The 22,138-nt window shown below is 52.5% G+C and overlaps 1 protein-coding gene across 7 annotated transcripts in view; it reads right to left on the bottom strand.

Annotated features, from left to right (window-relative positions):
- Window positions 1-22,138, bottom strand: part of GALNT18 (polypeptide N-acetylgalactosaminyltransferase 18) — a 351,784-nt gene that overhangs the window by 145,617 nt on the left and 184,029 nt on the right. For all 7 annotated transcript variants that reach the window (XR_011541200.1, XM_070624315.1, XM_070624314.1 and 4 more), the window contains exon 3: window positions 21,341-21,507. Coding sequence is in view for 6 of the 7 variants with exons in the window: in XM_070624315.1 (XP_070480416.1) it covers window positions 21,341-21,507 (167 nt within the window). In the remaining variant the exon portion in view is untranslated. The remainder of the gene's footprint in view (window positions 1-21,340; window positions 21,508-22,138) is intronic.

The following is a 22,138-nucleotide window of genomic DNA, read 5'->3' on the forward strand; positions in this document are numbered from 1 at the left end:
ACATGGAAAACAGAAGGATGGAGGAACCTATGAAAGCCCTGCCTCACGTTCTTACCTCCATTACACTGGAGTGATCAAGACCACGAATGAAATAAAGAGACCATCAGTGGTATTTCTGCATATGTGAAACGAGCAATCACTGGCACTGTATAATTAATTTTCATTTACCATCCTTTGTTCGCTAAAACTTCTCCCCGATTTCTCTCCCCTGCAGTTTTCAATGACACGCATGAAAGTTTGCTCTGCTTTGCTGTGGAGAGCATGCACACTGCTCAGCGTTTCCCCCACATCTGGACTTCCACTCAAACGATTGCTATCTGTCTAATTTTATGGCTCAGAGCTGGGGGCTCCTGCCTCCTGTCTCACCATTGCTCTACAAATGCAGGTGAAGAGAGGTGAAGGGCTGAGGGACCCTCATCCGGCCCTGGCTGTGTGCCACCACTAGACAGTATTTCTCAAGCTTCCCCCCCGGCAATATACACAGGAGTCACGCAGCCATTCCCTACACGACAGCGTCCTGCCAGGACACGTTGGAAATGGCAGACCCTCTGGGAGGCTCTGTCTATTCCTCCCAGCAAGCCCGAGTGTGGTTGAGGGCCTGGGATTTTTTTTTTTTTTTTTGCCTCAGTTTCCTTCATTTCTCCCAAGGTCATGTTGCCAAACCTCTTCACCCATTCTGTCATTTGCCTTATCTCCCTTTTCCTTGTCCCAACTTCCACTCCTTCTTCTTTTTTGTCTGATGTCTACCCACAGGGAGTGACTTGACTATATTAGAAGTGAGATCTCACACAGAGAGATAGGCTTATAGAAATAAACCCCCGCTTATTGAATTTCACGGAAGACACGTTTTCGTGTTTCTCTTTAGTCCCCACTGGGTCTAGCACAGCCCTGGGCTCACATGGGGAACTCAGTTCCCTCTAGCTGAGACACCGATACAGCGGGGGACCCACCATCCTGGTTTGCTCACCAAGGTCAGGTTTAGCACGGGAAGTCCCTTAGTCCCAGGGCTGGTCGCCCCTCTCCAGCAAACTTCCTACCACTCAGCCGGGTACTGCTGCCGCATCGCACACACCTGGCAGACTTAGATCAGGCTCCTTAAAAGCAGACCCTGAGCTGGGGTTCTGGAGTAAGTGGTGGACTGAGGGCAGGCTCTTGAGTAATTGCTGTAAGGGGTGAGGGAGGCAGGGCAGGGAAGAAGCTGCGTGAAGACTCAGTCTGCTCTCACAGCAGCTCTGGAGAGCGAGCGGCCCTCAGCGTGACCCCATCTTGAGGCAAGGGGTAGGTTTTTAGACACCCAGATCAACCAGACCCGAGTGCTGGGCCATCCCCAGAGGAGGGGCGCAATCTCCCAGGCAACTCTGGGCGAGGCAGCTCAGAGCAGAGCAGGCATTTCAAGGAGGAGGGCGCAGCTCTGAGCTGCTGGCCGCCAACACTCACAGCACCCGGGGGATGGGGGACTGCCCGTAAATGGGACGTGGGTGGGACACCAACAGTGTCCATAGCTCTGACCAAGGCTCCAGCCTGGTATCTGGGGTGCCAAGGAGGGCCCTCCACACCTGTTGCCAGTCAAGCTGTGGCTTCCTTCCCACTCCCCGAAGCACGCCCAGACCTTACGAGTGTGGTTCTGCCTCAGTTTTCCGGTTCACATTCTTGGAACTGACCCGAGACCCTTCTTGGCCAGAGCCTGACCCCTCCTAGACTTGGCCAAAGTTTTTCCCAGAGACTGCACCTTACCCTTGTCCTCCTAGACCTGGCTAGGACTGTGCTTCAAAACTGCTGAAGCTGTGGCTCTGATCCCTCCCCCAGCCTGAGTCAGTCTATAGAACCCCCAGGCCAGCCTCCTGCAGGTGCTCTGTCCATCAGACGGACCCGCTGGACAGAGGCACACGATGAAATGGAGCCCAGGTCTCAAGGCACTGTGGGATCTGCCTGTGGACAGCAGGTCGGCCTCACGGGGCAGCAGGTGCTTGAACCCTAGTCTTGCTTGACCTGGATGGTAGCTTTACCCTGCTCCAAATGTTCCAGCATGCCTTGCAGCTTGGCCTATGAAGATTCAGACAAAGCCAACATCACAAGGCTTTTAGAAAGGCAGTTTTTCAAAGTATCCAAAACATATGCTTCATGGCCCATGTGGCAGAAGCTGTGGATGCTCCACCCATACCCTTGGAGCCTCATCCTTTCCAAGTGCTGCTCTCTCCACCACCACATCTAACTGCCAGAACATTTGCCCGAGGGCTTTATTCAAAGCCACAGAAGACTGCTCTGCTCCAGCACATGGAGGGCTGAGGTGCTAGACAGTAACACCCCCTGAGAACAGCCTAGGACCAATGACTAAAGGGAGGTGGTACGTAAATACCCTGGCTCCCTTACTTCTCAGGGATGATCAGTGTGAGCCACGTGTTTTACACCATTTCCCAGAGTTCCCCGTGGGATGAAGCTTCACCTGCCCGCAGTGGTGCCTGACCTCATAAGTCTCCTATTCGGGCCTCCCTTCCTTGTCTTAACTCTTCCCACTCCTGGTATATATTGAACTTCCTAAATAAACTACTTACTGTTGAATTCGTGGCTCAGAGTCAGCTCCTGGAGGAACAGTCTGTACAACGCAAAGCTGGAGAAGCTGGGGCTAGACCAGCCGTTTGCGGCTTAAGCCCTCTGTAGCTTGCGCTACATCCCTGAGCCCAGCGTCAGGTCCCTGTGGGAACTCTTTCCACACCAGCTCCTCCTGCACTGAGCAGCCCTGGAGAAGGAAGCCGCAGCCCCACCAGACATCCTCCCAGAGCTGTGGACGCCCCATTAGGATTCGGAGGCACTCTCCACTTTCTCTAGGGGCATTTGATCCTGGGAGGTGATTTTAATCAGAGATGTGATCATCCTACAGACGATTCCTTGTTCACGCTCATTCTTCTCGGGTTCCCTCAGGCCCCTTAACAACATTAGACTGCAATTTCAGGTTTATATAATTTGGTGTTTAATGCACCTTACTACTGGCCCAGAACAATCAAAGTAACTTGCTCAGATGTTAGCCTCACACCAGGGCAGCTCCATCCCAGAATGCCCCACTCTGGTGGGCAGCTATGCCTAGGGCTCGGCTTGGGGTAGGGGGGTCCCGGAAGCATGAGCACTTCAGAGGTCCAGGCCCTGGTTCTTCGAAGTCTTGCTGTGTAGACGTGGGCATTTTGCCACCCTTCAAGGGAACGATCATAGAGCCAGCTCTGCCACCAAGCCAGGTCAGCTGGTCCTGACCTCCTCCCTGAGCCTGGCACCACCCCTGTGCCCATCCTGTGCTCAGCAGTGCCTATCTGTCCAAATGTCTACTTAAGACCTTCCCTCAGATGTCTCATGGGCATCTCGCATTCAGCACATCCAAAACTGAACTCTAACCTTACTCCCCAGACCTGTTCTCCTCGCAACCCTGTCCCTCCCATCTCAGCAAATGGCACCATCATTCACCCCATGGCCCAAGCCAGACACCTGAACTTCATCTTCGATTCTCTCCTTCCCTTCACCCCCTACATCCAATCACCAGAAAATCCAAATATATTTCAAATCCAAACGCCTCTCTCTTTCCAGCCACCATAGTCCAAACCACCATGATTTCTTTTTCTTTTTCTTTTTTTTTTTTTTGAGGAAGATTAGCCCTGAGCTAACATCTGCTGCCAATCCTCCTCTTTTCGCTGAGGAAGACTGGCCCTGAGCTAACATCCGTGCCCATCTACCTCTACTTTATATGTGGGATGCTGCCACAGCATGGCTTATCAAGCGGTGCCATGTCTGCCCCCAGGATCCGAACCAGCGAACCCGGGCCGCCAAAGCAGAACGTGCGAATTTAACTGCTGCGCCACTGGGCCGGCCCCTATACCACCATGATTTCTTGCCTGAAGTACTGCAATAGCTCCCCAAATGATTCCACTGCTTCCATTCTTACCCGTATCCAAACACTTCACTAGAGACTAGCCAGATTGCTCTTCCAAAACTATCAACAGGTCATACCTCTCCCCCGTTTAAAACTCACCAATGTTGCCCGTTGCCCTGAGAGTAGCATTCTACAAGGTCCTACGTGACAGGGCCCCTGCCAAATTTTGCAACATAATTTCAAGCCATCCTCCCCCTTTCTTACCACCCTCCAGCCACATTTGCCTTCCTGTGACTCTGAGACTATGTCAGGCTCTCTCCCACTTCAGGGTCTTTGTATGTGCTGTTCCCTCCGCCTGTAGCACTTTTCCATGGCTCTTCACGTGGCTGACTCCTTCTCATCCTTTAGTGCTCAGCTCAGAGGGGCTATCTCTAATCATCTAACTGATGCATGACCCCTCCCACATTTGATTTATTTTGTATCATCCTATGTATATGTTTTACGGCATTTATCACACCGTAATTATCTGGTTTGTTTCCTGTCTATTTCCACACCAGGCGCTGAGCTCCAGGAGGGCAGGGACCACAGCAGTCTCGTATTCCCAGTGATCAGCACAGTGGCCAGCACATCGTAGGGGACTGTATTAGTTTTCTATTGCTGCATAGCAGAATACCACAGACTGAGCAGCTTAAAACAACACGAATTTATATCGCACAGCTTCTGTAGGTCCTAAGTCCAGGTAGGGTGTGGCTGGACCCTCTGCGCAGGGTTTCCCTGGGTGGAAATCAGGTGCTGGCCAGCGCTGTAACTCTCATCTGGGCCTCAGGGTCCTCTTCCAGCCATCCCGGTTGTCTGCAAAATCCATTTCCTTGCAGTTATGGGACCGAAGCCCCAGTTTTCCTGCTAGCTGGCAGCTGGGGCCACTCTCAGCAATGAGACTCCCCCGCAGTCCCCTGCCATATGGCCCCCCAGGCAGTTCACAGTATGGAGGTCGGCTTTCTGTCAGCCCACAAGCTCATCTCTGTGACTTCCTCTGCTGTGACCAGCCAGAGGAAACTCTGCTTTTAAAGGGCTCATGTCAGGCCCACCCAACTGACTGGGGATCTTAATTACATCAGTAAAGTCCCTTCACGACAGTACCCAGATTAGTATTTGACTGAATAACTGGAAGAAGTGAGTGGACACCATGGCCAGGAGTCCGGGAACTCCATCTTAATTCTGCCCACACAGTGATCAATAAATACTTGTTGAATGAAAAACACGGGTCTCCTTCTGGCCACCTATTAGTATAAGCAGTTGGTCCAAGCCCATGTGCTTCTGTCTCTAGGTACAAGGCAGGCAGTTAAAAATAAACAAAAAAGCCCAGTGGGCAATACGAGAAAGGAGAAAAAGGAGAAGAGGACACATGGAACTGGGAGCTGGGAAATGTGGGTTCAAGGCCCAGATCTGCCACCATCCTCCAGTGAGAACTTTGGTGACTCCCTACCTCCTCTGCCCCTCAGTTCCTTCATCTCTAAAATGGGTATAAAATACCTCAGTCATGTAATGGAAAAGATTAAATACATCCATCCATGTACCCCAATGCACCCACCCCACCCATCCATCCATCCACTCAGCTCTCCATCCATCTACCCACCCATCCACTCACCTGTCCATCCACCCCTCCATCCACTCACCTGTCCATCCACCCATCCATCCATCCATCCACCCATCCATCTACTCACTTGTCTATTCACTCACCTGTCCATCCACCCATCCACCCATCCGTCCACTCACCCGTCCATCCACCCATCCACCTACGCACTCATCTACCTACATCTCTGTCTCTCTCCCTCCCGCCCTCCACCCCTCCCCGATGGATGCACCTGGCATAATGGATGCACCCAAGAACTGGCAAGAGGGAGGATGGGACTTGTTTTTACCTCCACACTGGACTCATGTGTTATAGGAATGTTGAGCACACAGGTCCAGAGGGCAGCAGTGGGGCACCTGTGACTATGGGAACTCACTCCAGAAAGATTAAACCACCTTGATGTTCTTTTCAGGGAAAATACAATCACTGCAGCCGACATCTCAGCCTCATGCCTGAGCAGCCCTGGTCAGGAGCACCAAGGAAACAACTTTGTTTTCTTTGACTCTTTGCGTTTGTTCTCATTTTTAAGCCAAATGAAATTTGACAACACAGACAAGCTTGCAGACACACTCAGTCCACAGGACTTAGCCAGAAATCTGTTTCAATATGGGGGAAAATGCTCCTTTCTTCAGTGTCTAAGCACCTTAGGGCAGACGTGGGGAGTGAATGTCACCACTGGGCAGCCTGGCATTAAAATCCGCCCTGCGTTGCTGGAATTTTCTGTCGCATCAGTGAGTGTCAACTGGTGACAAGTTAATTCCTTCCCACTGTCTGGGTGCAGCACCCTCTCTCCACCCCCTGATCTCATCAGCAGTTTCCTTCGATCAATTCCCCTCTGAGACCCGGGTGGGTTGGGCCACTCTGCCAAGGGATGCTGGAAGGCTCACCTTCACCATTAACTCTGCTGAAGACACTCTTTTTAATTTCCACTTGGCTGGAAACCCATGTCAATGCTAAGCCCTGATCTAATTTCTAATTCATTTCTGTCACCCCATCAAATCCGCCTGGTGAGGAACGGTTTAAAGATTGGGGTTTGTAAAGTTCCAAGTCACACTTCTTCCCCCAGATGAGAGAAAGATGGAGCCTAGGATTTTTCTCCTGGGTCTCGTTTGGCTTTGAAATGCTGTGGTTATTCACTCCCAGATGGCAACCACCACAGCCTCAACCACAAGGACCACAAACACACTCCGCGACCATCCCTCAGGGATGCAGGTCACAGGCAGTGCCAGAAATGGAGGTGACGCAGGGGAGGAGAACCAGGCAAGCCAGGGTGAGCCCTGGTGAGCTGTGGCATGTCCAGATCACAGCCACCCACACCAGAGTCGGCCCACATGCAGGTCCAGCTCCCGCCTCCCTCCCGCCCCTCTCCCGGCCCCATCAGACTGACAGGCTGCTCTCAGTGACTCTCACACCCTCTGTCACCCCTGCAGCCTGGTCAGCTTTCCCAAGTGCTGGAAAATCCCCTCTCCCACTATTGGCCTGGCCCAGGGTGCCTGATGCAAGTTGCTTCCAAGGTCTCAAGATGCAGGGATGTCACCAAGAATGGCATCTGAGTCCACAACCTAGGGACAAAGTTCACACCTGGATTGCATGACCATGTGCTTTTCTGAAAGGGTTGATCAGTCCAGAAGGTGTCTCCCTGAATCACTGGAACGCCACCATATGAGCCACGCCTTGTGACGTTCTTGAACTGTGAACACAGGGAAGGGAAGCTGCACAAAGGAGGGGCTAATCCAGCCCGTCTGGATAGGCTGCTTTCTGAGACCCACAGAAAACCAGCACGCATGAGAGGGAGAGGGGACAAGAGGCGGACGTTTTCACCAAGGATGTCTGAGATAAACAGCACCTTCAGAGAAGCTTCTAATTCTCACACTGGGAGTCAAAGTGTGATTTCCAACTTGAGAAAGGTCAGTGGGTCTTGCAGGCTAGCGACAGGCTGGAGCCGGCGTTGGCTGCCCTTCTTGTTCACCGCAGTCCCCACCACTCCTCACTGCCTCACCTCTGCCATTCACGCTCTCTATCGAGCCCTGGCAGGTAACTGAGTTTAGGACCCCTGAATATAGTGACAAGGTTAAATGCTCAGGCTCTGCAGCCACATACGACTTGGGTCCAAATGCTGGCTCTGCCATTCGCAGCTGTGTAATCAGTAGCTTCTCTGAGCCTCAGAGAAGCTTCTCACTTCTCACCTGCGAAGTGAGCATGATAATAATAATACCTACCCCATATGATTGTTCTTAGGGTTAAATGAAGTAACACATCAAAGATGCTTAGAAACAAATGAGAGCTCTGGTTAGTATTCGTTTAGGCCAAGAATAGACCAGCCTGGGGGTGGGGTGCACACATGCATGAGGAAGACATTTATTCTGATGATAGAAATCCTAAACAGCTCTGTGTGCCAAATGTTGTCCAAGGACGGGGGACTGCTTCCCGTGACTTTGCGGATTCCTCATCCCCATCTCGCTGTCTCTGTTTCCATTCAATCATCAGATTCACTTGGTCCTCATGGGGCACAAGGCACTGCGTGAGGCCTTGTGGGGAAGAGAGAAGAAGGAACCAAAGAAGCAGCCTCCACTCAGGGCTAAGTTACTGCTGAGTCTCAGCTGCCTCATCTATAATCTGGGGAGAAATATTGGAAAAATGAAAGAAGATGGTGTGCGAAAGTGCCTAGCCCACTGCCTGGAACACAACAGGTGCCAATAAATGATCTGACTCCCTCCCTAAAGTCTAATTAGAAAGACACAAAAACAGAGGCAGGCTCTGTCTTTTCCTCCACCCTCATATCCATACCCAAACCCCATCCAATCCCCAAGGCCCAGCTCAAATGCCAACTCTTCCAGGAAGCCCTCCTGGAATGACTGAGCCCTCTCCCTGGGCTCCCCCAGCACTCTCTCTCCTCACTGTGGCTGGTGGCACTCATCACTTTACATCGTGTGTCATGGCGATCTGTTTACAGTTTATCATCTGCACTAGGCTCTGAGCTCTCTGGAAACAGAAACTGTTTCTCATCCATCCTTGGGTCATTGGTGCTCAGTGTGATGCCTAACACCTGAGAACCCACTCTGAACGTTTGTTGAATGAATGAGTGAGCACAGCTGGCAAAGCACTGGAGCAAGGTCACTCTCTGGTTTGCCATTAAGTAGGTGTGTGATATCGGGGAAACTCAACCCCTCCGGACCTCAGGTTTCCCTCCAGTAAAATGGGGAGCTTGGACTGGATTTTAGGGCTGCCTGCCAAGTTGCCAAAGACTCCATAAGGGAAGCCCATCTGGGGTGGGGTGGGGCACAAAGTGAACCAGCTCAACCACCCCCATTGTAGGTCATGGGCTCAGTGGAGAACCACACCAGCCAGGGGGAGGCCACTGGAAGTCACAATATGGTCCAGGGATGGAAAACAAAGGAAGCCGCATATCTTGGTGCCTGGGCCCTGCCCTCCCTGGTTAGTCTAGAATCAGCACCCCACTGTAGCAGCACAGAAGAGGGTAGGAGTCAACCACGGGGCTGTCTAGTCAAAGCAGCTTCCATTAGTGGCTGCTCAGATGAAGACTCCCTGCTCACTAATCTGAAATCTTTTGGTTTCTTTCTGTTCCAGAGCCTTTCTTCCTAAAATTCCACTTATGTCTTGAACTCCTGATATAAGAGCTTCTAAAAACAACTAGAAACGAGGCATCTGTGCCAAAGGAGGGCCATAGAGTCTGTCTACTGCCATCATCCCTAGACTACAGTTCATCAGAGGCAGGAACCACATCTGGTTCACCACTGCCTCTCCAGCGTGGAGCTTGGAACCTGGTACTCGGTTTGTTGAATGAATGTTGTGAGTGGCTGTAGAAGCAAAAGAAGCATAAGTCGCTGTGGGCCTGAGCAGACGGGTAAGGCGGTCCCTGAAAAAACGACAGAGTTATTCCCCAATTTAGGGCCCCTGCGAGTAGAATAGGGCCCTCTGCAGCCCCCAACCACAGTAAGAGCAGATTTCTGTTAATATGCATCATAGGTGGGTTCTGAACCCCCAGGCCCTGGTCATTTGTACTGGCTTCCCCCACCCCCAGTGCTGTATCCAACACAACCTCCCACCCTGACATCTGACCAGGGGGTGCTGTGGTCTCCTGAAAGCTCTGAAAGCTAATACGCAGGACAGATCCGGGCGGCAGCTGGGTGGCCACAGGCTCCAGCTCTTGTCCACATGCTCCTCTTTCTGCTGAGCACTCAGACCCCAGAGCTGCTGAGGGAAGACCTGGGTCGCTGCACACCTGGGGCAGTCTTCAGGAAATCTGTCCTGCCAGAAAGCATTCCATACTGCAAATTTCGTATCCGTAGAAAGTATTTGACTGTCGGATTTTGAGTGGTTTTAAATATGTGGGAAAGCAGAGGGAGGGCCTCAGCTCAGCAGCAGCGCCCGGCATTCAGGGTACTTATGTCGTCAGCACCAGATTGTCTTTTCAAGCTGCTGAGTAAGAGGGCCTGAGGGCCAGGAGTGGACGCACAGACCTCTCCTGCTGGCCGCACTGTGGGCCAGGGCAGAGTGTCCCTGGCCTTTTCCAGGGACAGCTGGACTCCCAGTGCTGGCAGCAGGGCCCTTCACCTGAGGGCAGGAGACGCGGCTCCTGATTTCCTCCCACACCCTGCTCAACACTCCAGTCCAGGAATTTCCCCTGCGACAGATGGTCACACAGCTGACCGGGAGAAGCTTTGTGCGTTTGGTTCCTGCCGGCTTTGTTAGTCAAATACTGGTCACCTTGGCTAGTCCGGACAGCAAAACGGCCCAAAGCCCTCTTGCTGGCAGCGAGCTCAAGAGCTCAGGAGAAGGCAGGGGCTTTGTCCTCCAGGGGCTGTTCTTGCTTGGCAGGGAAGTGTGTTGGGGAGTTCCTGATTCCCTAAGTCAGTTTCCTTTATCAGTAAAGGGCCCCAAGACGGCTGACACGCTACCCAAACTATTGCGAGACTCAGGCAGGCTCGGCTGTGCTGCGTGCTGGGACCTCAGCACACTGGCTGGTGAGGACAGAGAAGAGGCTGACAACATGCAGGGCTGGAGCTGGAGAAACTGACCAAGCTCTGGGGATGGTCCACAAAGGGGCAGTGTCCCCAGGGGCCAGGTACACCCAGGCATCACCAAGGATGTTCATTTCAGGGGGAGAGGCCTGTCAGTGGGAGGTCCCAGCCCCCAGGATGCAGGAAAGCAGGTGGATCAGACCAGGGGAGCAGGGACCCAGCCAGGGGCTACAGGAAGCAGGGTCCAGCCTCTCAAGGAAGAGGGTTGGCCAGGTCTCAATGGGGAGCCAGGGCCCAGCTTAGATGGGAAGGGTTCCATCCCGGGAGGGAACTGCGGATTGGTGGAGAACAGGGGAGGTGTAGGACCAACTTAGAGAAGATGGAGGAAAGCTGGGGTTCGGAAGGCAGCAGGTGCAGGGCACAGACCCAGGCTGCAGTGGCTCTGTGAAGGCCAGGCCACCCTCGGGGAAGAAGAGACGGCAGGTCTTCTCTGCAGAGGTCAGTGCAGGCCGGGCCGGGCTGCTGGCATGCGGCAGCTTGATGCGCATCACAGAAAGGCACTCCCTCTAGGACCCACCAATTAGAAAAAGGCGCTTCTGGGACAGACTTATACCAGATGCATGGTCTAGCAAATGGAGAGGAGCCACTTGCCACTTGTCTAGGTGCCCTGACGAGGGGCACAGCCTGCACAACCACGTGTGGCAGCCCTGAGAGGCTGATGCAGACACTGACACAATTGAAGCCGTCTGAGACATTTGTCTGATTCCCTTCCGCCCCCGCAGTCATGTGGAAGCAGGTCCCAGTCCTCGGGGCAGGGCTTGCATGGGCAGGGAGGGGTGGGCATTCGCTACCTGGGGCAGCCAGAAGCTCAAGAGGCAGACAAAGCATTTCCTTGGGAGGCTGCCACTGGGCAACACCCAAGGACACAAATCTGTGACCTGGCCAGGAGTATCTCAGGCTGGTGAAGACAGATGTCGCAGGGAGAGGTGGCCCCAGGCAGCGAGAAGCAAAGGTGAGAGCCGCCAGGACTCTCGCAAGGCCGCCGCCATCTCCAGGTGGCTGGGTCCCCCCTGCTGGTCTAATGGGTGGGCCACTCTAGTCACACTAGTCAAAGGCATAGGGGTGGGCGGTGACAAGAAGCCTGGGGCTGAACGGGATCGTGGCCCACGTGCCTGGCTGTATAAACACCTGTAAGCTGCCTGAGCCCAGGCTGTAATTAGATTAGCTATACGGGATTCTTTAAGCTCCATAAAGCACAATACTGTCGGACCATGCTTTCCTCCACTTCTTTCATTTCTGCAATTATTCCAGCTGCATGCAAAGCTGTTGGTATTTTTACAGCCTGGAATGAGTCTCTCCTGTGTAGGACAGCATCTTTGAAACATTAAACAATGATTAGGCAGCCTCTGGGCCAAGGGATGACAGGGGCTCTGCGGGGGGTGGAGGGGACGCAGCAGCCTGCGGCAAGCAATCTGGGAGTTCTGATTCTGTTTCGTCATTACACTGTGATTTTCTTACCAGCAATTAAAAATAACAATGATTCACGGTTGCGCAATTATGTGTCAATCATCAGGACTGCGAAGGTAGTGGTGGCTCCAGGTAGTGGTGGAAGAGGCTCCATCACTGTTAGTGGGACTTGCACACCACTGCTCACACAAGCACACACAAGCCTAGTGCTAGGGACTGAACCCATGTGCCCCCAAATTCATTGGTTCAAGCCCTAATCCCCAGTGCGACAGTATTGGGAGGCGGGGCCTTTGGGAGGTGATTAGGGTTAGATGAGGTCATGAGTGTGGAGCTGCATGATGGCATTAGTGCCCCTTATAACAAGAGGAAAAGATGCTAGAGCTTGCGTTCTCTCCACGCTCATGTGCCAAGGAAAGGCCATGCGAGGACACAGCAAGAGGGCAGCCGTCCACAAGCCAGGAAGCAGGCTCTCACCAGACATGGAATCTGCTGGCCCTTGATCTGGGACCTCCCAGCCTGCAGAACATGTGAAATAAATGTCTGTTGCTTAAGCCACCCAGTCTATGGTATTTTGCTATAGTAGCCCAAATGGAGAAGACACCAGATGCACCCACGCTTGCACACACTGCTTACACGTGCTCACAGCCACTCCTGCACACGCGTGGGTACACACACACAGGCATACCAACTTCTCCCTATTTCAGAGGAAATCGGAAGCCGCTCGCTCTCACAAGATGACCTAAAGCATGGCTGCCAACTCTTCAACTCCCTCTCTAACCCCACGCAGGCCTAGAAGCTCCACGCAACGCGTCTCTCCTTCTTACTGACCTCTGGGCAAAGCCCAGCCGAGGAGACAGCCACACCCTGCCCTCAAGCTCCTTCTTTGCCTCCTTCTTTGCCCGCCCTGCTGCCCAACATCTCTCTCTCCAGAGAGGACAGAGGAACAACAATGAGGACAAAATTCAAGTAAGTCTTTTGGAGTCAGAGCACCCATGGTGCCCCAGAGACAACCCTGTTTAATGGTCAGGGCATCAGCTCTGAAACCAGACAGAGCCTAGGTTCAAATGCTACCTCTCTGTGACTTTGGGAAGTTCCTTGACTCCTCTGTGCCTGTTTCCCTGTTGCAGAGAGTAACATCGATAATGATTCTCACCACCACCATCAAGCATCGATTAATTTACATGAAGCACTTAGAGCGGTCTCTGCACATACCGTGCTCATTATGCTGGGCCTGCCTGATTAGGCCTCTGTCCACTGGGAGCCCTGCGAGTCACTCTGGTCAGAGGCCCAGGCCTGGAGAAGTGGGCTCAAAAGACAGCCCTGGGCGGAGGCAGCCCCTGGGTGGCGGTCTAGCCAGGCGCCCGGCAGGCAGTGTGGGAAGGCCCTCCCAGCCACACCTGCCCGCTGCCCTCACTGAAGCAGATCCGGACCTGTACCCAGGAGGGGGTGCAGGGGCTGACTGACACGGGGACTCCAGGACACCAGCCCACCATTTCCATGTCGAGGGGGGCATCCTGGCTCTGACCTTCCCTCCTCAAGAAGCAGTGGGGTGGGCTGGCTGTCAGGGGATAACCGTACAGGAAGGAACCTATGTCCACATACCCCGAAGGCTCCCAGCAGCGAGGTGAGGAGAAGAAGGGGGCGGCCGGGGGCCTGGATTGAACCCCTACCCCGCCACTTCCCAGCTATGTGACCTTGGGCCCTGGTCACTTAATTTTTTTATAACCTCTCTGAGACTTAGCTTCCTCCTCTACAAAATGGAGATGGTAACCACGTCTACGTCGCTGACTGATGGTGAGTGTTCTCTTGTCAACCAAATTTATCGACACTGGGCTAGTTGGCGGGACACTGAGATGCCCAGCACTGTATCCCTCACACTGGTCACCTGGGCTAGTCTCCTGAATTGCTCCCTCTAATTTAAATAAATAAATAACCAGTAAAAACAAAATGAGAGGAGGAAGCCAGGGCGTGGGAGCACTGAGGTGGACCCCTGATTCAGCAGGGGGAGGAGCGCAGAGAAGTGAAAGACTTTCTGGAAGCAGTGGCACCTGAGCAAACCCTGAAGCTTGAAGCTGGGCAAAGGGGCTGGGAGTGTGGGACGACAGTCATTCTCAGAAGAGGGCTAACGCCCCGGAGCCATCAGGGCCAAACCTGGGGGCCCTGGCCGTGGCTACTACGTCCACAGTCAGGGCAGACAGAAGGAAGCCTGGCCGCTGAACTAAGCAGGGAGGCAGCTCAGGGTGGAGGAGCGGGTCCTGGTGGGAGTTAGGAGACCCGAGGTCCTATCTCAGCTCTGCTTTGGCACACTGTGCGGCCCTGCCAAGTCTCTGCCCCACGTAGGTCAGTTTCCTCCCAAGAGCCAGCTGGGCTTTGACTAGCTGCCTGTCCGCCTCTCCAATGCTGTGGTCAGGGAGGGACAGCTCCACCCAGGCCTGTCTGGTTCTACGCCTCCTCCTGCCAACAGATGTGGAAGGCTGCGAGCAAACAAGGCCACGGAGAAGACCAGCTCCAGAGGCAAAGGAGACCCACAGCCCAGGAGAGACCCCGCCACCCCAGCTTCAAGTGTGCGAGGCGCTGGGCACCGGCCGTTCTCTTGTCAGGAAGCAGCAGAGGAGGACGAGCGTCAGGCTGGTTTAGGTTGGGCAAGTCACTGCCAACCAGGAGCAGGTCGAAATCCCCAGGGAAGGGGATTCTTAAAAGAATATTTAACAACGTCTTGCTTTGATGTGCTTTTAGTCACGAAATTCAGATTCATTTTGAGATTTCAAGTAGCATGAAAGAAGGGTGTATGATTTTTATGTTTGTCAAAAGGGGACGTTGGTTTAAAGAAAAAAACAGAGAAACTGAGTACAGCAACAGAAATGTTTTCAGAAGTGGGGGTGGCTGGACTGTGGGATGGGGTGCCTCTGGGACAGCTGGTGCAGGAGCCTGAAAGGGCTCCTATGCATTGAGAACCTGCTCTGTGCATACTGGGCCGCCTGTGTCACATGAGGGGTGCTTAACCATGTGCTTACATATGTGGCACAAAGCATGTGGCCATCAAAAATCTGTTGAGGGATCGAATGAATGAACAAGTAAATGAACGCCAGGAGTCAAGGCAGAGATGATTCTATTGGCTGCAAATTCTTGTGCTTCCCTCCCTCTGGGGGTCTGCAGAGGTCGATTCACTCAGTCTCAGCCAGAGACCTCGGCCCGCTGGGACTCACTGAGCAGCATGGTAGTTAAAACCAGGAGCCTCAGAGCCAGCTTCCCACCATTTTCTGGAGATAACAAGGAGGAGGTGCCGGGGAGGGGAAACTGCCCCAGAGTTGCAGAGCAGGCAGGGCCTGGTGGCCACTGTCAGGAAGCCTACAGAGGTCCGTGACATAGCAGGAGGAGGCTCAGGGTTCAGGCCAGGGTGGGGTAACAGCACGAGCTCTGCGTTCCACCCACCATCCTCGCCATCTCCCCGGGATGCAGCAGGGACGGCCCAAGGGCCCCAGCCCAGGAAGAAACACTCCACCCAGCAGTGCCTGCCGCCGGAGGCTGGCTCGGGGGAGCTTAAGGGCCTGCTGTCCCAGGCTCCTCAGCTGTAGGACAGAGGGGACAAGAATTAGAACAGTGATTCCAAGAGAACGTCCCACAGCCTCGGAATCCTCCGGGCAGCTCATTAAAATGCAGATGCCAAGCTTGGCCCAGAACTACAGAACCAAAATTCATTCATTCTTTTCAATGAATCAATATTTATTGAACACCTACAAGTGCCAGGCACTATTCTAGGTGCTGGAAATGCAGCAACAAACAAAACAAATGTCCCTGTGTTCATGGAACTTACACACCGGTGGAGGGAAAATGTACAAGTGAATAAGGGAGTGTAACCTAGTGAGCATATCAGATGGCAATAGGTGCCATGGAGGAGAAGCAGCAAGGAAGGGATGAAGCGCGACGGGGTAAGAGCTGCCATTTTAAACAGGGTGAACAGGTGGCATTTGAACAAAGGCCTCAAGAGGCAAAGGAACAGTTGTGCAGACATCAGGGGGTAAGAGTATTTCAGGAGGAGGGAGGAACAGCAAGGGGGGGGGGACAGCAAGTGCAAATGTCCTGAGACAGGGGAGGGCCTGGTATGAATTTCCATATTTTTAATCAAGCTTAAACACTCAAGTTTGAGACTACTTTAGCAGAGTGACAGCATCCGACACAGGAGCCAGCCTCCAAAAAAGTGGAGCTTGTTAAGGAAATTGCTAAGGGGGTACAGAACATGGACAGAGACTCCTACACAAGAACCACCTGCAGATTCTTCAGCCCTTGGCTTCTGAAAGAGAGCTAAAGATCTAAAGAGGGTTGGATGAAGAAAGCAGTAATCGACTGTCCCTTTGCTGTGTCTGTGGACACACAGGCCTGCCCCCAAGCACTGCTGCCTGTAGAGGAGGAGTTGCGGGGAGAAGGCACCAGCACACGCGGAACCTGTGTCAACCACCTGGAAAGAAAGGCTCAGCAAGGAAGACGTTGTGAAGGCTGTGTACTCCCACTTCACTTCGAGTTTTAAACACCAGCGTCCCTGCCATCACACGCTATCTCACTCAAGCCTCCGAACAACCCCTGAGATGGGAATTGGACGTCCCAATTTTATATATAAGGGAAATAGGTTCTCAGAGGTTAAGAACACACAGCTGGGAAGAAGCTAGAAAGAGCTGGAACGGGAAAGCTGGCCTACCGCCAAATTCCATGCTCTTCCCACCAGAGCACTGGTTTTCAGGAGGGAGAGAAAAGCCAGGGTTGCCTCTAAGCAGTAGCTGCCTGTCGGCTGTTATTATTATTGTTGTCGTTGTTATTTCATTACTGTCATTTTAACTCACCCATAGGTCACACACAGCTTACACAGCACTTTTGCTCCCGTTAACTCACGTTATTCTCAGTGACTCTGTGGGCACACAGGGTGGGGTGGGGCCTAGTGTTCCCAAACGGCACATGAGAAAACGGAGGCAAAAGACCCACGGCAGGAAGAGATTGAGACTGGGTCCTGTTATGTTTCATCCCCATTTTATCGTATTTATTTGCACGACTCCGTGATGTCAGGGGCTAGATCCGATCCGCCACTCCCTTCACGGCCCCGGCCCAGGCTGGGCACTCCGTGAACATTTGTTGAACTGAGTTGAGTTGGCCTGACGTGAAGTAAATGAGAAGTCTTGTGCTGAGTGGGATGGTGCCTGAGAGAAGCAAGCCCCATATGGAGCCTGCCCGGGGCATGGCCAGGGCCGCCTTGCCCAAGCCAGGCCAGGCTGCTCTGAGGGCGCTTCCGCTCTGCCAAGGCGAGGGGTGCTCACTTCCTCCGAGAGCCGAGCCTCAAGTATCCCTTCCTCCCCTCTGGAGAGCTCGCTGGCTCGGGCTGGTCTCGGGGAGCCCCATTACTGGTCACCTCCCTGCCCCATTCCACTCAGGGGCAATCCAGCTGGCACAGAGCCCTTCCCACCATTCCCACCCAGTCCTGCGAGCCAGAGGGGGCTGGGACTGAGCCCTATTGCTGTGTCCCCTCTGGGCACCCATGACCACACCCCTCACTGCCTCCAGCTGTCTCCCTATTCGCCATCTGCTCCTCCAGAGTGGGAGAAAGATGAGCCCTTTCTTTCCGGAGGCAACCCTGGTTTCTGTGTCCTGGATCCCATCCTCTCCTCTCTCCTCAGAAGCCCTGCTTCACTTCTTGGCCTCAAAAGACTCAGGCGCCCCCTCCCCAGACCAGTTAAATCATCAGAGCTGCGGCCTGGCCACCCAGATTTCTTAAAAGCTCTCCAAGCGATTCCAATGCGCAGAGTCTTGAGAACAATCTGCCTCTTCAAAAAGAGAGAAATATCATACAATACAATACGAGATGATACAATACAATGTAACTGAATAACAGATCAGACTATAATAGAAAATATCAGACCTCTTTGCTCATTGTAAGGGTAACCATTGTTTCTTAAAAGTTTGGCTTCAATTGTGTGTGCGTGAGTACGGGTGTGAGTAGGCGTGTCATCCTGGGTCATGATGTAATGTATTTCTTGCTGTAGATTATGGCTAAACCATTTTTCTTCTTTTGTGTGGAAAATGTTGCTCCAGTTCCTGCTTAGCTCCTGGTTCTCCTTTAGAGAAAAAATCCCTGACAGAAAACTCTCGTGCGCTGCCTGCTCTCCATCTTCATCTGGCGTCTGCAGCCCCCACCCGCCACGCTTTGCTAAAGCTTCTCATTGAGGTTGCCACGATGTGCACCTTCCAAGTCCAGTGACTTCTGCCCCGACTCTCCGTCCTTCCCACTATCTGTGGTTCATTCACACAGATGGCTCTCATCCCTGAAATTCTGTCAGCAGAGTCTGCGTCGTCCTCCAGCCTCTCCTGGCTCTTCCTTCTCAGTGTCCCACCAGCTGACCCTCTCTCTCCCAACTCCTACATGTCTTCCACTGAGGATTCCCTCAAGCTTCTCTTTTTTGTTCTCCCCTGTTCTCTTTGCCACCCTCTCCTCCCAGTCAATGGCTTTATTCCTCTGTGTACAAGATTCCAAATCCACGTGCCCACATTCTCCTCTCTTGAGCTCCAGCTGTGCAGTTGGCTAGCTATGTAGCAGTCTCCTGGAAATGGCGGGGGGCAGGAGGGTGACACTGACAGTGTTCAATTCATAGTCACACACATGACTGTGTCAGGCGGGCAGTGCAAGCAAGGGAGGATTATCATGCCATTTTACAGAGGAAGAAACTGAGACTGAGAGGTCGAGGGATGTTTCCGTGGTCGCTCATCCACGGTGGAGAGGGTCCTAGAACCCATGCCTTCACACTCAAGCCCAGAGGTCTTTCCCTTCACACCGTGTGCCGGGACTCCACATGTAACCAAGCGAAGCTATACCTTATTCATTAAACCAGATATTCTCAACCAGAGCTGTGCAGCCGAGTCAGTAAGAACGTTTTTTTAAAACAGAGAAGCCCAGACTCCACCTCTAACTTACTGAATTAGAATCTTCTGGGAGAGCATTCTGTTTGTTCTGGCTTTACATTTTGAAGTAATTACAGATTCACATGAAGGTAAAGAGAAAAGTGCAAGGAGGTTGCCTGCACCCTTCACCAGCCTCACCCATCATTAACATCTTACACAACCACAGTGCAACATCAAAACCACGACATCCATGGTGCCACAATCTGAAGAACTTGCTCAGATCACTCCAGGAACACATGCACTCAATTTGGGTGTGTGTATGTAGATCTGTGCGACTTTGTCACGTGGAGCTTTGTGTAATCACTACCATAGTCAAGAGACTTAACTGTCACAGTACTCCCTAGAGCTTTGGGTGTGAAAGCTCCCCATCCCTGATGAAGAACCACTGTCCCCAGCTCCTCCTCCTCTTGCCTCCCTCTCCAGGGGGTGCACCATCATCCTCTGAGTCACCCCGGCTTGAAACTGAGTCATCATTCCCCAGGCCTCCTTTGGCCCACCTGCCCATGGCCTGTTAGTCAAGAGATCCAGTAGAGGCTTCCTTCATAGTATCGTTCAAGCCCACATCTTGCCCTTGATCCCGCCATTACTCCATGCCGCTTGATTTCTGGACTGTACTGCTGCAGCTGCCTTCTCATCCAGTTCCTTTCTTCAAGATGTCCCTTTCCCCAACCACCATCATAAACCACAGCCAAACTCTCCATCACCCAACTCTGACTGCATCACTCCTCCCACCAAAAACTTTCAGTGGTTGTTGCCATTTACAAAATAAAGTCCAAACTTTTAAATTCAAATATGAAATCCTCTACATCTGGCTCACTTCCTTATCTAAATTTCTCAAACTCAATTATCAGCTTTTCCCCTTTTTTGCATGTGGATTAAAGACAAAATGGCACCCTTAAGGCCACGATAAGGTTCTCACCATGGGGAAGAAATGAAAGGCTCCAGGATTTCCTTCTTTCTAGTGCTTCATTCTCTTCTCCCTTTCATGATGTGACGAAGGGCAGCAGAATGGGGCCTGGGGATGCCTCCTGCTTGGGAGATGTCCTCGCCCTTGGAAGGATGGCTGCTCCATCCCTTGCCTCCTTCAATGTAAGCAGTGAGGGGGCGAGCAGGCCTGGGTGGAGCAAGGGAGGGTGCATGAGCAGACTAGTCGGGCTGTTCTGGTGTTAGCTACTGGGGAACGGGAGCTTTCTTAGGCATCCATTCCTTGGACCCAAGCAAGGCAATGATCAGTAGCTGCTCAAGATGTGGGATCTGGGCCCCTTCCTGTCTCCCTGGTAACAGAATATCACCTTTAAAACTTTGCTGCCTGTTTGCTGCCATCTTTTGACGCCTTTCCCTTCCTCATCTTCATGAAACAATGAGAGTCAAGCGATTCGTCAGCAAAGCCCTTCAGAAAGCTCTAAAATCCACTTCACAGAGCTGCTCCTACACTCCTTATTACACGATGATAAAATGAAAAAGAAAATTTGCTTATTGAGATTAAATATATTCCAATTATCTGATATGTTTCAGCTTTAATTGATAACAAAACACAAATTGCCCATCTGAACTTCTCATTACAGCAACTAATTCACTGGGAAATTTATTACCTGACATCAGAGAAGCACTAAAGATAACACAAGCCCAGTGACTCTGCCATGACCCAGCAGTCTATTTGTTAAAATTGGGCATTATCCAAAGCACATCCATACCAATGGTCCTATCAAGAGCACTGGTCTTTAAACTTCTCCACACATGGTCTGTAAGTTTGGAGAATATTAAGGTTTCTGAGGGGGGAATCAGAGGCCATGGAGTACGCACCAAGGAAAGAGGTAGCTGGTAGTGGCTGGAGAAGGGCAGTCAGTGATGTGCGGGCTTCAACAAGCATTTGTAGGCCACCTGGGGCTTTGTTAGGGCCAGATGGAACAGGGAGCAGGGCATCCAGCACAGAGGCTAGACTTTCAACAGCTCTGTTACCGTCGTTGCGTTACACGGCCACCACCATCCCCACCATCAACACCACTTCGACCACAACCACCAGGACCATCGACACCTCCACCATCATCACCAGCACTGCTAAGACAACACCAACGAACAATCTTCCAGACAAAGCCAAGGAGCCCCACAAAATGAAACGATGCTTCCCAGGAAAAAGTCACTGGGAATAATCACTGTGTATGTGGTGGGAGTGGTGGTCAGGGCTATTCATCTTACATTACGCTAGAATGTTGGAGGAGAGGCTGGATGCCAGTAAGGAAAAGCTTGGGGACCAGTCCCCTCTGGGATGCATAGAGGGTGCACCTATGGAGTGAACCTTCCAGAGCGGTGACCACCATGAATCTTTCATCACTGAGGCAACATCTCAGGGAAGGAGCAGCCATGGAAAGACCTGAGAAAATGAGAACCCTCAATTGAGGCTGATCCTACTGCTCAGACGTCAGGCCCAGAGCAGGGAGCCGGGCCCAAGGGGGCTGGGGCACTCACCGTTACTGCTGTTGTCATCCACCAGGATGATCTCCTTGAGCAGGTGTGGAGGCGTGCGCTCGATGGCTGAGTGGATGGAGCGAAGCAGCACCGAGAGCGCTTCGTTGACGAAGATGAATACGATGCTCACCTCCGGCAGGCTGTCGGGGAAGGAGAGGTTGCGGCACCTGGAAAGGAGAACAGCCAGGCTCTTAGATCTGTCAGTGGCTCGGCGGGGGTCACCTCAGGTGCTAGCCCACCCCATGTCCCGGATCCAGCTTTGCTGGAGGGCTCAGGAGTCCAGATTCTTCCCAAGGCCTCTTCTCTGATACACTTAAGGCAAATCCTAAGTGTGCAGCCGATGGGCTCACAACCGTTGAAACCGGTTTGCCCTCCAACAGAGTCTGAATTTGTCAAAGCCAATCCAGGCTGAATAGTTGCACCTTCAACACCTAGTGCAGTGCTTGGAACCCAGCAGGTGATCACTGAGTGTCACTCAACATTTCTAAACCCAATAGGATAAAGAATGTCACCAAAGGAAAGTCTTAGTTCTTCCAAAATGGCAGCCAAGCCCTAGGCGAGGCCAGACCTTAGATGATCTACCAGAGAACAAAATGTTCCTACTGCCAGAGACTTCTACTGCCTGAATCCACTCCGCCTCACTCCAGAAGGCACACTGCCCGGGGCCTCTCCACCCTCATTCCCCACAGGGATCCAGCCCCCAGACCAAGTTGAAGCTAGAGCCAGGGTCTCAATATGAACGAGGAAGGAAGGACCATCTCATTTCACAGGTGAGGACACGAAGGCTCAGAGAGGCTG

The sequence above is a fragment of the Equus przewalskii genome, chromosome 6 (assembly GCF_037783145.1).
Source record: "Equus przewalskii isolate Varuska chromosome 6, EquPr2, whole genome shotgun sequence".
Classification (NCBI taxonomy): domain Eukaryota; kingdom Metazoa; phylum Chordata; class Mammalia; order Perissodactyla; family Equidae; genus Equus; species Equus przewalskii.